The 16571-nt window shown below is 39.3% G+C and overlaps 4 protein-coding genes across 4 annotated transcripts in view; 2 read left to right on the plus strand and 2 right to left on the minus strand.

Moving 5' to 3' along the window:
- Window positions 1-407: 407 nt before the first annotated feature.
- LOC6557028 lies at window positions 408-1748 on the minus strand. Its single transcript, XM_001984947.3, has 2 exons — window positions 595-1748; window positions 408-535 (listed from the first exon to the last, which is right to left on the minus strand). The coding sequence occupies exons 1-2, from the start codon at window positions 1726-1728 to the stop codon at window positions 425-427; spliced, it is 1245 nt and encodes a 414-aa protein (XP_001984983.1). The 5' UTR covers window positions 1729-1748; the 3' UTR covers window positions 408-424.
- A 1220-nt stretch (window positions 1749-2968) lies between these two features.
- Window positions 2969-16571, plus strand: part of LOC6557447 (venom dipeptidyl peptidase 4) — a 68674-nt gene continuing 55071 nt past the window's right edge. The window contains exons 1-2 of the mRNA XM_032743554.2: window positions 2969-3167; window positions 10182-10782. Of these exons, the coding sequence (XP_032599445.1) occupies window positions 10363-10782 (420 nt within the window). The 5' untranslated portion in view covers window positions 2969-3167; window positions 10182-10362. The remainder of the gene's footprint in view (window positions 3168-10181; window positions 10783-16571) is intronic.
- LOC6557475 (venom protease) lies at window positions 4211-8315 on the minus strand. The gene is made up of 2 exons (XM_001984945.2): window positions 7650-8315; window positions 4211-5087 (listed from the first exon to the last, which is right to left on the minus strand). The coding sequence occupies exons 1-2, from the start codon at window positions 7982-7984 to the stop codon at window positions 4316-4318; spliced, it is 1107 nt and encodes a 368-aa protein (XP_001984981.1). The 5' UTR covers window positions 7985-8315; the 3' UTR covers window positions 4211-4315.
- On the plus strand, window positions 14851-15859 carry LOC6557382 (dynein axonemal assembly factor 6). Its single transcript, XM_001984943.3, has 3 exons — window positions 14851-15052; window positions 15119-15354; window positions 15417-15859. The coding sequence occupies exons 1-3, from the start codon at window positions 14920-14922 to the stop codon at window positions 15678-15680; spliced, it is 633 nt and encodes a 210-aa protein (XP_001984979.1). The 5' UTR covers window positions 14851-14919; the 3' UTR covers window positions 15681-15859.

Below are 16571 nucleotides of genomic sequence, written 5' to 3' on the forward strand. Positions count from 1 at the left end.
AGCAGCAATAACTAATTTCTAACTGTACTGAAATGTAATTTAGTAACTTAGTTCACATTTCCTCCTTTCCAAATCGATAATAATCAGATGCGTCAAAGTCCCAATCAAACATAAATACAATAATATTTTATTATATTATAATATATATTTATGACAAATATAATATTATATATACATATTGTATTCGTACGTCCTTGGACGCATCTAGAAACAAATTGGGTTTCTAACAGGCGCATTTTTAGTCTAAGCAGATAAAACGTAAATATTTATGTATATTTATTCTTGATTTTTTATAATTCTTGATAATTGTATTATTTTTATGTGTATGTATTAAAAACAAATACAGCAAGTAACAATGAAAAACAACAAATGACTAAATATTTATTTTTTATTTTCTATTATCCACACGCAATACATTTGTATCTTAATTTATAGACGGGAAAAATTCAATTTCTACAAATCGCGAACTCCACACAATTAAATCGACTGCCTTAAAGGAGATTCTTAAATTTGGATGATTAAAAGCAGCGCAGATCTAAAATGACATAAACAAAATTGTTTAAAAGTTAAGTTAATCGACAGAAATTTCTTTACCTTCTCATGGCTGTTTTCGATGTTGGTTTTGTGGACATGAAGAGTTATGGGAGAGCTTTCACTCTGGTGGCAGAGTTTCATGTCCAAGTCGGCAGGACTAAGATCCAAAAACTGTTCATCTAACTGACAGCCGGATAAATTGAGAACTTTTAAGGACTTGCATACGGCTATAGCGTTCCAAAGCTGTGTGGGCATGGGCAATGAGCGCATATTCATCAAATGCAGCTCCTCCAAACGCGGCAACATTGCACATATCGTGAACAGGTCCCTGGACACAATATCATCGTACTGGAGTGCCAGACAACGCAGATTGGACATGCACTGAATGGTTTCGCTCATGTTAGTGCTGTTCCAGAAGGCATCGTTAAAGAGCAACGATTTGACCTGGCCAGGCCTAGCTTTGATCACTGTTTGCAGCAAGGTCTCGTAAAAATTTCGGCTGTTAAAGGAGAAACGCCGGAGCCTGGGCAATTGCAGTAACTTCGGCAGAAAGAAAGAAGTGCTCAGCAAGTGGTGATCATCGATGATAAGCTCTTCTAGATTGGCGCAGTGCAATATGGAGAAAATACTCTCGCTTATATTAACACTATGCCCACAAAGGAGCAGCGAAAGTTTGCGTAATGAGATTGACCTAAGAACCTGATCGAACACTGACGTATCAAGTGAATCGCAGCACATCAAGTCCAACTCATGCATGTCATACCAGTTCCACAGATGGCGACCACTGGTGCTGCTCAGTAGCAATAGGTTAGTCACATGTGGAAACAGTGCCGTCAGCAGCAAAGTGTTCTTATCGGCCTGCTCCGTATTACAGAAGCGATAGTCACAGTGGAGTGTAGCCAATTTGGGAAAACTATAAGATTTCCATGACTCCAAAAGGCCCATTGTGCCTTCTTTCAGCACCAAATGTTGCAGCGATCCACTGGCGGACTCTAGGAAATCGTGCATTACGTCTGGCTGCTGCTCGAAAACTTGCAGAACTTCATTGTTCAAACAAGCCTTTGTTAGTTGTTTCCAGTGGTATCGGACCACAAAACTCATCCGGTTTGAAATCTGCGCCAGCGATAGTTGCTCCTGTAGGTCGACATATTTTAGAATTTTTAGCCAGCAGTCGTCGTTGAGCTTGTCGAACATTATCACACAATTAAGCAAAAACGAATTAAACAGAATATCTATTAGTTTAGCATAAAGCCTACTGCCATAACAAAAAGACCAGAAACTGCAGATTGAACAGCTTTTAAACAGACATCTTATGCGCTGTAATAATTTTTGATAGACCTACAGTGATATGTATGCTTTTGCTGGTTTGTATCTGACTACTTTGTATGGTGGACCATAATAGAAATCAGTCGATAAGTCAAGCAGTGCGGCCAACTGTGCAACAATCCTAAAAGCTGTGACAAGCAGGGTCAAGCAGTCTTTATTTAGGTATCACAGCCTGCTGGTAGATGGCGCCACAAGCGCTTTAAATCGTAAAATGGTTAACTGAAACTATTGTGCATTTCTAATGTATTTATATTTCCAGCAGCACATATGAGTCTAATTTATTAATACATTTAGCTTTCTTATCTCTTGCTCGTGTGCTGTGTGTAAGTTACATTTCGTGGCAGGTATTTTAAATAATTTGTAGCGCTGTGCTGCGTCATGTTAGGTTAATTTGTTTTAAGATTAATTATCGTGTAGGTCTAAATTAACAGTCTCTAAATTGTCAGCCGAAACATTATCATCAGCTTCACCATTTTTTATAGTGTATGGATTTAAATCATCTAATTCAATAATATCAATATCAGGTTCTATTGCATTCTTATTTTCAACTTCTTCGCTCAGCTCCATATCAAGATCCTGACCATCACCGTAATGTTGGTTTTCATGTAGTTGATTCAACGTATGCTCCAGCTTATTGGCCCGCTCTAGCAGGAAACTCAAGCGTTTGTCAATATCACCAAAAATATCTGACTGCTGTTCCTCCTTACCGAGTTCTGGTTTCATCATTTCGCCAGCTGCAGACTCTTTTGTTGGCGAAGACATGATTACAGTAACTATAATATTTTAGATTTTGTTCGATTTATTACGTGACTACGTATGAATATTTCGAACTGGATATAGACTAACTAAAACCTATACCAACAAGGCCTACTCAGCTTGCCGGAGAGGAGAGTTGCTGTTTTGTCATCTCTCTCGAGCGAAACTCCAATAACTTGTGGCAACAACTACAAATACAAGTGCAAACTCATCAGCTGAGACGATTCTCCGACGAATCCAATCTCTGGGAGCGATCACTGCATAGCGACTTTTTTTGTTTTCAGTGAGCGCGCGAGCGGCAAACGGTAAACAACAGCTGCTGGCAGCGAGAAGAGTGCAAGAAGAATAAAAAAACTAAGAAAAAGCACCGTGTTGAAAGCGAACGAAAATTGTAAAACGTTGCCAACATTGCCGCAAGCTGCGTGAAAAGGCCAAGAGACCTGGAAGACGTCAATACATGCAACAGCAGCCGATTCAGTCGAGAGTACACGAATGTATCTTACAGATGCGCGAATCTTCGGTGTGACAAATAGATTGAATTTATTACGCAAGTGAGTTGAGTGCGCAAAAGTATCTTAGACAAATGCACTATATAAATATATATATATGTATATATAAATGCAATTAGTGTTAAAAGGCTGTCTCGCAGAGTCAATTATCTTATATCGGTCATTAGAGTATCTTATCAGTGAAATTATCTGTGCTTTTTGCAAGTCGCATGTGGCACAACTGTGACTCACAGTAAGTCAGTCCCATTAGACGAGCTCTTTAAATATCAAATGCAAACAAACTTGAATTGCCTACAAACATATATGTACACATATACAAACATAGTAAATAGCACTTTCTGTATTTGTCTTCTGCTCGTTCAACCTGACACTGGGCCAAGTAGACGTCTGACTTTTGGGCCGTGTTTTGTTACTCTTCATATTAAGTATTAACATTAGATATCTCTCCTATGAGTCTGTGTGTCTGTGTTTACAGCTGTTTGGTAGCGAAACCAGTTTGCCTACAGCTTGTCTTTGCTGTATTTCTAAACTTTGTTTGTTTTTTTGGTGCTCACACACAGAAACCGAAAAGTCAAATGTGAATATAACTATGAAGTTAGTACACATACTTGTATGCTAACAGCTTGCAACCTGGCTATGTGCAACACAATGGAAAATCTGTTAAGTTAGTCTCAGTTAGCTTGCAAAGCTTAAAGCAAATATATCAATGTGTGCTGTAAGTAGAAAATATTTATATAATTAACTCCGACATATACAATTTACAATAATAGTTATAATAAAATAATTGATATTAAGTGATGAGTGAGTTCAAATATCAGCGCAGAGAAGTAAGCAGTTATAACGTGAGCAAGCAGTGTACAAAGTATTCACACAAGCAGTGCACGATTTTCATGCTCAAGCAGTGCACTGCTTGATGGTCTAAAGTGTGGAAGATTTAATTTAAGAAATATTAAATTGGAATTTGTAACGCTTGTAAGCTGTTGAATTTATAAAGTTAGATTGTAGTCATTTATTGTGTAGTTTTCCCCAGAGAAAATGCGATTGGTTAACCTACTTCAGTTTTAACTTTATTCAGTTGATGTGTTTTGTGTTGTGCTGTTTTCTTTTTATATAAAAGTACAAAATATATGCATAGCGATAAGACTACAACTATAGAACTAATACTAAGCTGAAAGAGAATTAGCATTCGATTAGTAATCCTCATCGCAGAAGCAGCCATCCCGCGAGTTCTCCACAATCCAGTCCAGATATTTGGTGACTCTGGTATAGACACCTGGATAATTTGGTCGCGCACATCCATTGCCCCAAGAGACGATGCCGATCTGTTCAAAGCGTTTGTCGTCGGGACGCATACGCACCAAGGGACCACCGGAGTCTCCCTGGCAGCTGTCACGTACCCCGACGCCCGGATAGCCCGAGCACATCATATTCTTGGTGATCATCTTTTGTGTATAATTTGTTTGAGCCACACAATCGTCGTTGTCAAGCACCGGCACCTCCACCTCCTGCAGCAGACACGACGGCTTGCCATCCTCCTTAAGCGTGCCCCAGCCGGTGGCAATGCCGCGTGTGCCCACAAACAAATCATTGCGATTCTCTACCCGTGGCAAGCAAATGGGTCGTATGAAGCTGGTGATCGGCACGCGATCGTTGAGACGCAGCAGCGCAATATCGTTGTCAAAGTTAGAGAAACTGAATTTCTGACTGAAGGCGCGCAGCACAAAGCGCGTCTCTGGCCGCTCCTTGTCGTTGCATCGATCGTGCTCCCCGAAGGTCACCTTGATCATGAACCACATGAAGCCCTTGACGCAGTGCGCCGCCGTCAGCACGTAGCGATCGTTGATTAGAGTGCCGCCGCAGTAAAATCGATTGAAGTAGCTCAGTCTGGCCATCCAGGGATACTCGCTGACGCCAGCGGTTGTTCCCCCAACGATTCGCGACTCATCGTTGCGCTCCCCACATCTGCAATAGTGGAAAGCGTTAGTGGTCATGCTTCAATAACAAATGATTGTCATCCACTTCATCAACAGGAATGAAATGCATGCTAAATTAAAATATACCAAAAAAAATTTAACATTTAAGCCAGCATTGCGAAATGGCTCAAATTTCAATTCAGCAGATTAATGCTTTTGGGAAAAAGTTGGACATTCTTCACTAAGTTGGCATTTTTAAACAATTAAAGAAAGTGATTAAAGAGCACACTCGATTCTATTAAGATTCTTCGTTTTGTTTATAATAGTTCATTTGACCCTTGAATGAAAGTTCTGTCAAGCTATTCTCATAAAGCATTCTCGACATGATAAATTATGCGCACACTCCACTTGAAACCAATATTTTAACGCTGAGTCCCATTTATGTATATATATATTTTGATTTAAACTCTTTTATATTGTGCTGCAGCTTAACATAATTTTCCATGTCCACCACCATGTCCACAGTTCATTGAATGACAATCTGCGTTGATTAGCTGAAAGTTCAACAACCCTTGAGATTAACAGCCTTCATTAATAATGTCATAAAGAAAGTGTCAAAGTGTTTTATGGGCATGCCCAAGCGTTTTGCAGATTTTCCATCTTATTTATAAATAAATTGGTCGTTACACTAAACTGGTTTATAATTGTCAAAAAAAAAGAAGATTTCATGAAACAAAGCAACTGCATTTAAAAATAATTCAGAGAGAGCCGGTTTGCAAAAGGAAGCATATCGAGTTCTCTTCAATCTGGCTATATACTCTTATATACTAAATAATTTCTTTATGGCCACAAATCAATCGACGGCCCACAAAAAAAAAATAAAAATATAAAAATAAAAATAAAGAAACAGCAAGAACAACAAGCAGAGGTCTTTTGGGATTGTTGTTTTTGCATTTAATCGAGTCATTGCCCCAAAATGGTGGCCAAGGCAAATTCGAAGGCGTCCCGAAAGCAGCGGCAAGCAAAAGCAAAGACAATGAAATGCGCGACCCAATTCAGAGAGTGCGGCATTCCCTCTGCCACACTGACAACAACAAAAATATGACGCATTGAGCCGCGCTTAACTACACCTTAAAAGTATAAATATATATATATATATATATATCTGATATCTTAGTATGCGTGTATGTACATACGAGTATGTGGACCGAATTCAGATTCAGATACAGAGATACTTTAAATAAAAAGCTACGCAGCGAGTGTTATCAAAACTTATGCAAATCAGTCTCATTTCATTTTAAGCGCGGAAAAAAGTAAAAATAAAATATAAAATACAGATTCACAATGCGTTAAGCAAGAAATGGAACAGGTTTTAGGCTTTAAAATCCAATCTGAATAATGTGGCCAAAGAATTGTTATAATATGTGTATTTAATTCTTGCCCTCTTAAATCTTTATAGTGCCATTAAGTTCAAGAAGAAGTAAACATTTTTGTTCATAATCTTAAAAATGTAATCTTATAGTTTGATTTACTTACAATTTGGGTATTCTTTTCTACACACTTCAAAAGAAAAGTGAAAATCTATCCAGTCCCTCGAAGGTGTTGGAAAGCCTTCATCTGCAGAGAAACTGACCTAACCTAATTCAAACTAGACAACACTTTTGTCGCACATCAATCAAAATTGAGTTGATCATTAAAATGGCTAAGCAAGGAGTGCCGAGAAAAGCACATTCCGCAGAACTCCCTGAAGTGTGGGCTTATGCAAACAGTTTCAACTCCATCAATACCCACGGGTACTTGACAATGCGAAAGACCCAGCCAACTCCCCATTGGCATCCCAACAGCCGTGGGCAATGCAATTTGTTGAAGGCATCTAAGGAATGCTTTTCAAATGCACTGAGAAGCGGAGACCAAGATCTCAGATGGCAAATGGCAGAGACTGAGTTGGCTACTCACAAAAGAACACACAGCATTCTTCATGCTGGTGCCAAAGATCGTACTTCGACGAAGTGTGTAAATGTTAAAACTGCTGGCAACATTTTATGTGTTATGCGTGAAATTGATATATAATTTTCCTAGTCAAAAGACGAAGTGTTCTCGAGAAAGCCAAAATTGTTCTGTGCTACTTTCTAGCTACAAACTGGAAATGTTTTATTAGCCAGGCAATTACCAAACACTCGATGGATCTTTATATAACCATAAGCTATATTAATAAATAAATAAATGTAAATGGAGTCTTTTTTTTGTATCTTTGATGAATGAATTCCTTTCATAATGGCTCACTTAAAAAATGCCTTGGCATCGCCTATGCAGCTCATGTGCAACACTTATATTTGATAAGAAGTAACTGTTTAGTTCTTGTGCAGGGTGTGGGCCTTAAGAATTCGATGTGCAGAGGCGTTAAGGAAATTGCTGGCGTGCAACACACACACACACAGACACAAAATGTATCTGCATCTGTGATTGTATCTGTATCTTTAACTGTAAGCGATATTTGTATGCGGTGACAATGGCACCCAATGTAGTTGGTTGTTGTAGTTGGGTAACTAACTAACTTGGCTAACTGGAAGTTGGCATTCATGACCATGACAGCTTTTTGATTAGTACCCACCTGCAGGAACATGTCGCTGTTTGGTCTTGTGCCGGCGGCGAATTATTGCGATTAAAGACGCCAAACCAATTCTTGATCGGATTTTGCCGGAATACTGGTTTATTGCCAATGGATTCTACAGCACTGGCGTTGCCAATTGCAATACGCAGCTTCTTTGGCTGATGCTGGTTCCCATATGCCAGATATTTGCCCGGTATGGAGGATACTGTTGTTGTTGTTGTTGTTGGTGTTGTTGGTGTTGTTATTCTTGTTGTTGTCGTGCTTGTTGAGACGGCGACAATGCAGGAAATGATGGCCAATGCTAATGGCCAGTGATGTAAGTGGAGCATCAGCATCTTCAACTGGTTAGCCAGCGATTTATTGTTGTTGTCGTTGTCGTTGTTGTTGTTGCTCTTGTGCTTGTTGCTTTTATGCAATGATAACTTAATGAGGCAGCTAAACGTTCCCGTTAGAATATTCTCTTGACTTTTCGTGTCTGTTTGTGTACTTTTTGTGTTAGCTTCAGGCTTTCCCCGTTCACGTCACTTATTAATTATGTTAATCACATGCATCTAATTCGTATTGTTTGAACTATTTCTCTCATTTCACACTCGTTTAGCGCTTAATTCAAACTGTCAACAAGTCGCGCCCAAATATACCAAAATATTCGATCCGTTTCGTTTCGTTTCGATCTTGCTTTCGTTTTTCCGCTTTATTTGATTTTATTTGATTTTTATTTCGGTCTCGTCTCTGCTGTGCTGTGCTGTGCTGTGCTGTGCTCTGTTTTTGGTTAGTCTCTATTTCTGTTTTCGACCGCACACGCGAAAGTCTGCAATGCGACTGATACCAACACAAACGGGCCGACGATCTTCTGGCCAAGACAAAGTTGCGCATGCGCCTGCTTTTCGCTGCGACGACGTCAACATTTGCGTCTGCGTTTGCGTCTGCGTCAACGTTAACGTCAGCGTCGTCGTCGTCGTCGTCGTTAACGCCAACGTCAACGTCATCGTCGGTTGACTGGCAAACAACAGAGACCAAGTCACATTTTTGTTGCCCCGTTGCGTTCTCAATATGCTAATGTGACAGTTTGCCATGGTGTCGCGGTGGTTCCTCTTGGTGAGAGTCTCCCGCTCAGTCTGCCTGTCTTATGTGTGTGTGTGTGTGTGTGTGTGTGTGTGTGTGTGTGTGTGTGTGTGTGTGTGTGCGTGTGTGCGTGTGTCGAGCACTGCTTCTGGGCACAGTCCGTTTAGCGTTTGCTTATCGTGCTTAACACCGTCAATACACCGTGAGAATTTCAATTAATTTAAATAGTGGTTAAATATGGCTATCAAATTGGTAGATAACCTTTTTAGTGAACATTTCCTGAGGCAAGTAATTTTAGAATTAGGGAACTGCATGAATACAATTTTAGTTTCATGTTTTTCATAATTTACAAGAATATGAATAACAAATTGAAATATGAAATGTGAAGAAGTAAATGCTTTTTAAACATACGGAAAAATATTTCTGATTTGCATAACTTGTCGATATATAAGTCAATACAATTATTAATTAAAGATTAATTAAAATAATATATTATGTGTGCCAATAAATATGGTTAGTTTACGGATTTATTCGTTGTCATCATAACAATGACATTCCTCTATCAATTCATTGACCTTCTGCAACATATAAGGGCCTCAGCAGTGGTACTCCCATTTTACTCCAAATCATTTGTAGCTTTTATGTTTTCCGACGCTTTTCACTTGCAATTTGCATTTTCATGTTAAACTCCGTTGCTGTCGTTTATTTTTAATTTTCTTTTTTTGGTTTTTTTTTGTAAGACGTGAATTAACAATCTGTTGATGAAGTAGAAGGCGAGGTGGAAACACGTTTGGTAGCTGCCCTGCCTGCGGCAAGATGAAATAAAAATACAGCAATGTTAATTTGCATTTAATGTGGCAGCTTCTGCTCCGTTTGAGTCAACCGTCAACCATCAATACAAAAATACATGTCCTAATTACAAAAATGCGCAACAGCTGTTGATTTTCTGCATTTATTCTTGTTTAAAATACCTGCGATTCTGCGGATGAAAGGCTCAGTTAAGTAATTTAAACTGGAAATTCAGTTTGAATGATAATGGTGACAGAATGACTAAGATAACATTATCGCAAAAACAGCAGGGTATTTTAGAAGCAAAGAACACAAAGTATAAGCTCGACTTATCATTATTTTTATTGTTCTTAAGACTAATAAAAAAATTCTCGTTTTAACATTTTATGGGCTCTAAAAAAAGCTTTGATTTAAGTTTACCATAAGCGACTCATGCCAATAGATAGGATGACAGCCAGTTGAGTACCATATTTGGTATTTTCATTGCTTAATCTTTGAATAGCATGCTCTGAGCCCATTGACTTGCCACTTCCTATTTCTCATATTGCACTCACATGTGCTGGCCATAAAGTCAACAATCCATGGTAATAAAAAGAAAAACTTAGAAACTGCAACGGGGCAGCTTTCCAATTTCCTTATTAATTTTGAACATGCAAATTTTCGCCCACTTCTCTTTGGCAGATCCAAATACAAAATACTTGGTAATTGGTAACAGTACTAGTTGGAAAACGCAGGAGTGCATAAAGCGAATCTATGTCTGAATGAACATAATGCCACAACAACAACGACAACAACACCCATTGCATAACTGATATCCAAGAATAGATGATCATTATTTACAACGAGTGAGGCCTCTTTCGATATGATGGGTGCACAGTCAACGAGCGTGGCGGAGACCGCCTTCGAAGCGAAGCTCAGTGCACGACAGAGGGCGGACAAGCGACGCAGATACGGCGGACGCAGTGCAGCAGCAGCTGGGATTCATGGTCATGGACGCAGCAGTATTGGTAGCGTCAGTGCCGGCATCATTAAATCATTTCACGACCGTTTCATGAGCAGCGCGGTCAGCGATGCCAGCGACTATCGTGTGCTGCGTCAGCGGGATGCCGAGTCCGGGATGACGAGGCTAGATTTGGACTCGAGTGGCAGTTCGGATGTGGAAAGTCTGCAGGGCAACATCAGCAGCAGCAGCAGCAGTGTTGAGGATCTATTTTCCAATCAAACAGAGCGCGAAAAGTTGCGCCGAAAGTTGCCAGAACGCAAGACCAGGAGAAAAAGAAAGGTAAGTGATCAAAGAGCTGTAGACCCTTCAATATCGGCTGCCTTTCGATTTCGCAGATACCACACTATCTACATACATATGTAGATCTATTTAAGTATTCCAATCAGTTATTCTACAGTTTGCTACCGTTACGTGCGTTATTTGCCGAAGCTCGTCTCCGATTTCAGTTCAAATTGCACGAGCTTGGACTTAATTGGGATCTCTGTCGTTTATTTAATTGACTTTCGTTCGTTGGCTTTGATAATTGCATTAATATGTATACATTGTTTTTATTAGATAATTGCCAAACCAATCCAGTCATTTCACAAATGTGCATTAGTTGTTAAATTAAATATTTTTACGCTCTGTTTCAATTCGAGCACATTTCACTTTTTGCTGTCCCAATTTATTTTGTTTAGTGATGTAAAGGTCACTGAATGGTGAGAAAATATGTCTGACCTTTCTAATTCTAACTTTGAAGTTCTACTTACGAATGCAAAAAAAAATGCGATTATAAATAGGTTAATTGCCTAGGATTACTTTCTCTTCTTGCTTTTTTTTATTTGAATTTTTAATTTAATAATTATTAATTAATTAATTTGATTTATTCAATTAAAAATAGACTTAAGTCTATAAAAAGATTCGCTTTATAAATAGAAATCAAGTTAATGTTAACTATTTAATAATATTTAATAAGCTCTTCTCGTGCAGGAAATATATTAAATTCCAGTGCACTTTTTTTTAATAGAACTTCTTCCGATTTTTAAAATTTGATTTGCTGTTTTTTGAAGATTTTAATTTGATAACATTTTTGCATATATCCAAACCACTGTGCCATGCAACTACTATCAGCTGTTGCAAAGCTTTCAACTTGTTTACAAACAATCACAAAGCAAATAGAAGCTTCCGCATATGGCTCACCAACAGCTGTGAGCTCTCCAATTCGACTCTTACTCTTTACCATCTCTCTCTCTCTCTCTCTCTCTCTCTCTATCTCTCTCTGTCTCTCTTCCTGTCTGTCCAGCATACTCTCTTTCTGTTTCGGTTTCGCTCTTGAGCGATTTGGTGGTTTATGGCCAATGTGGCAATGGCCATGGGCAATGGGACGCATGCTGACTGTTCTGTGGTCGCCAGATCTGTTCGGCATAGATTTGGGCCAAGTCTGTGTTGCTGCAGCATTTTAATTTTGTACTTTTTTTAGTCCATTTCGTGCTCCAACGGACTTTAAAATGTGCGCTGCTTAAAGATAAGCGTGCGCGTTTTGAATTGTATTTTTGTTTGGTGGGTCCTTTGCAGTTTGGGTGAGTCTAGTCTTATGGCTGATACGACTGACTTGGCTTGTTTAGCTTTATTTTTACGCTGTTTATTTATTTTTTGGCTGGTTTGCATCGCTTGACTGCACAAGCTCAACTGTGCGGCAATGGCATTTATTGTGTACGGTTTTCTTTTCCCTGCTTCTCTTTTTTTTTTAACAATGTATATTATCATTGTTGCTCAGCTGTGGTTGTTGTGGGAATTGTTTAACTAGGCGCATTCATTTCAAACATACACATCCATGTACTATCAGACCGACTGAGTGCAGAGGAGCTGTGGAACATATTCTTTGTTGCCGGAAGTAGTTCTCCTTTTGTCGCTGTGCACTCAATGTTGTAAAATATTAAAAAAAAAAAATTGTGCGCCACTGCGGCGCCCCGAAAATGCAATCAACAGACCCAGATCTATGACGTAGAATTTGGCTGTGATTCTAAAACATTGTTTTTGTTGGTTGCTGTTCCATCATCAAGTAATGGGCGTCTCTAATGGCACAAAATGTCTACCACATTCATTCGGTATCAGATGTAGTGCGTTATACAAGTCTGCACCTCCATCTGACACCTCCACATGTGTTAAAGAGCACAGAACCTTACCACTCAACCGCGCCCCACTCAACACTCGCCACTATGAGCATAAGTGTGCAAGTTTTCGATGATTTATGCATGATACTTAATGCCTTCTTAATTACATTTTATGTTACACCCTGCCACCCAACCCTGTGACAAACTAGAATGCGAGTTTTATACATATTTTGTTGAAAGCAAGCACCAAAAAAATGAACGCCAGCTGGAGCGATTTTAGCACACAAATCATATTCAAAGGAGCAGACAAAAAGTAAAGAGCAGCAACAAAAACAAAAATGAAATACGTAAAATTTGTAGCAGCTGCGTTCTTGGGGGCATTGAGGCGCCACTTTCACTTGTACTTTCACTGCGTGCCTCCATGTGGCATGCCGCTACGTGCTATTGACATCTGACTGTAATTTTTTGGGACTGGGCCTTGTTTGGTACCCGGATACAATCCAACCAACTGGCAGTCAAAGGAAATTTTCCCCGCATCCTTACAGATTGCAGTTCATTGCGACCAAATCACAATTACATATGTATTCATGCATCGGACAGTGTCTCGTATCTATGTGTGTGTCTGCTGGGATTTTGAGTGAGCCCCCCAAGGAGATGTGTCCATCTGATGTGGGCCATCTGATGTAAGACCATCTTGAATGTGCGAAACAAGGTTAAATCTCAGTTACGTGATGTGTTTATACTGCACACATGGCATTCAAATTGATTTAAAAAGTTCCGGTCCTTGCTGAACGATATGAGGCTGGTTGGGCTAGATTAAGCTGAAGGACTTTCCATGCAGAACTGAAAATAAGCAGAACTGATTTCAAAAAGCCAAATACTATAATTATGTTCTAATGAATTTTAACAATAAAATTTGGGAAATACGATAAGACCAATCATATTTGTTAATTAATTTAATTAAATATCATTTATATAATAATTTGTTTAACAAAATTGTATTCTTTTGTGTTTATTCGTAGTTCGCATATCTTAAGAATTTCGGGAAACCACTCTTATAGGAAATAAAATTAAATTAGTATGTTAATTTTAAACAAAGCTAGTCAACTGGGTCAGTTGTCAATGTCATTTTTTTACGGTGTGCTGTGTGGAACGTACATGTTAAGCAAATTAAACACGTAGAATCCGACACGATGAAAAACATTGGTAGCAGCCACAACAACAAAGAACTACAATGAAATTCCCTTCACATTCAACTGCAATCGGAGGATTTGTGGCCCCATGCTGGCCAGGGCTTACAGTGTTGGTAGTCGGAGTCATGTTGTTTACACTTAACACGCGGATGTGGTTTCGACTTTTGGCCAATCGGATACTTCTCGACCCCGTTTTGTTTATTAAATTAGAGTCCTTTCCAAACGGCGGCGTGAAATATGCAAATTTGTTGTTTCACTGTTGTTCATAATTTTCGGCCAAGGCCAGAGCAGACAAAAAATATGCAGACCCAAAAAGCCAATGAAGGTCAACAATAATTATACAATTTATACAACAATTGTTTTTGACAAGTGAAAAATTGTGTACTCTTGTTGAAATACATTTTTCCCGACTAGTTTCCGAATGTTTTCAGGGAGAGTCGCTTCGGTTGGCAAAAAGTTTCCTTGAATGGCAGCAAGTTTTTAATTGAAATGCCTAAATGGGGGACAAAAGTTGGCTCTGGCATGGGATATCCTTGACAGTGAATTATGCATTTAGTTAATTTTTGCAGATAAGAACAAAACAGTTGAAATTTTTATGACTTTTGTTAGTCGCGTTCTACAATTAGTAATTTCAAACAAAGTTCAACTTGCATAGCATAACAATTGAAAAATTCTTGTAGGTACTTGTATACAGACATTTTATGAATTAATATACACTGTGAACGAAAAATTCTATTTTAAATATTTGGTGGCTTTTATGATTTTACAAGTAAAAATCTTGTAGCTCTATCTTATATAATACTCCTTAAAATTAGCTATGAAATATATTTCAACATAGGATCTTTTATTTTGTCTCTCGACAACCCTGTCTAGCCCGTTGCCTGGTCAACAAAATAAACAACTAACAGCTGCTCCCGTAACTTCCGTATCCTAACCCAAGCCTAGCAACGAAATAAGGAATAAATAATAATAATAGAAAGTAGGCGGAAAATCGATTTGAAACAGCTTTCGGAAAACAATCTATTGTAAAATCTCATTCCCCATTGAAACCTCTAGCTGTGCATACGAATAAAAGCTGCTGGAGAAATAACTTTTCTGAAAGAGTGGAATAAATAAAAAAGGAGAGAACAATGTCGGTGTTTGACAATCCCGACCAGCTGAGACAGCTGGAGGAATTGCTGAACCCCCGTCGTACAAGGGGCGGCATCGAGTGCAGCAGCAGCAGCGAGGATGAGGGCGAATCTCTTGTGGTGCATAAGCAAAGTAAGTAAATGGAATAAGAAGTATCCCCGTAACTCACGCTTCATGTATCCGCCCCTCCCACTCCAGCACCTGGTAGCATTGGGCCCCAGGCAGCTGGTGCTGCTTCCAAGTCCGGTGGAAAGAAAAAACCAAATTTGGTGGCCACGCCACTTGAAGAGCCGCCAAAGTCACAGCCCGCTACGCTTGAGGAGTGGCAAGACGCGCAGGAGCGCGAAGATGCGGATATTTTGGAAACACGCAAGTGCCCCGAATACACGATGACCTATCGCCAGGCCGTTGGCACTGAGGATGTTTTTCTACAGGTTTGCACCGAACCCCTTTCAAGTCTGCGTGATGTACCTAAGCTACATATTTTTACATTTAGATGGGCCAACGCACTGGAGCCTCGGCGAGCTGTGAAGATCTCGTACTGGAGATAGCGCTGCCCGATGAACAAATGGATGCCGACAAAATGACCCTTACACTGCACGAAAAGGAAGTGGACCTGGGCACAGCTTTATATAGATTGAAGCTGCCGCTGCCCCATTCCGTGGATGTGGATCGATGTCAAGCTAAATACGACAAGGAACTTGGCAAGCTGCGTCTCACGTTGAGGTTGCGCAGAGAATTAGACTATGTCAATTTTTAATCACATACCAAGGCTTTTTTTGTACACGCAAACACACACACAAGTCTCTTAGCGTTTCGAAATTTAAAGTGTCCATAAAGTATTCATCATAAGCAGTACAGCATTATAACTCGCGAAATCACAGCCAACATTCTGTGTTAAATTCAATATCATGCTTAATTACACAAAAATACTAAGCAGCTTATCGTTCTCGTCCCTATTGCATATTTGCACTGGCAAATTACGCATACGCCGCATTGACCCTTAGGTCAAACTCAAATTACGGTTTAGCGAAGCACAAAGCCTTCGGTACACATGGGCCATTAAAATACTGCAGGGCAAAAGGCCGTGATGTCAAAAATCACTTAAGCCAAATATTAGTCAAATGCGGACAACGAACGACATTCGAAAGTTAAATGCAAAATCTGCCATCGCTCAAAATTTAAGAAAAATAAAAGTAAAGCGACAACATGCTCGACTAGCGGATGTCCTGTAAAAAGAGACAACAGATATAACAGATATATATGTATATCAATACATCAATATAACTATATATTTCTTTAGTTACAATACAATAATTGTTTCTGATGTTGGTTTTCATCATGAATATGTGTACAGAATATACCCTTGCTTACCTATATTATGTATACAGAGTATGCTCATCAAAAGCTGGTATTCTTTTTAAAAGTTGTTTTTTATTTTGGTGTGGGAAGGTGGGAGGTGGGAGGATTTGCTCGACTTAATACCATGTAAGAACTAGGATTGTGGGCATTGGGACCCGCTGTGACTGCGGCTGCGTTTTGCCTCATTTACTCTGACTGACTGACGCGGGCACATTTCAATTTGTGAAAGGCGGTCAGCGACAGCACTGAGACATGATAAAGTGTCGTCCCAGGCACTGGTCGGGGAAAA

This window comes from Drosophila grimshawi, unplaced genomic scaffold, assembly GCF_018153295.1.
Source record: "Drosophila grimshawi isolate 15287-2541.00 unplaced genomic scaffold, ASM1815329v1 contig_44, whole genome shotgun sequence".
In the NCBI taxonomy this organism is placed as follows: domain Eukaryota; kingdom Metazoa; phylum Arthropoda; class Insecta; order Diptera; family Drosophilidae; genus Drosophila; species Drosophila grimshawi.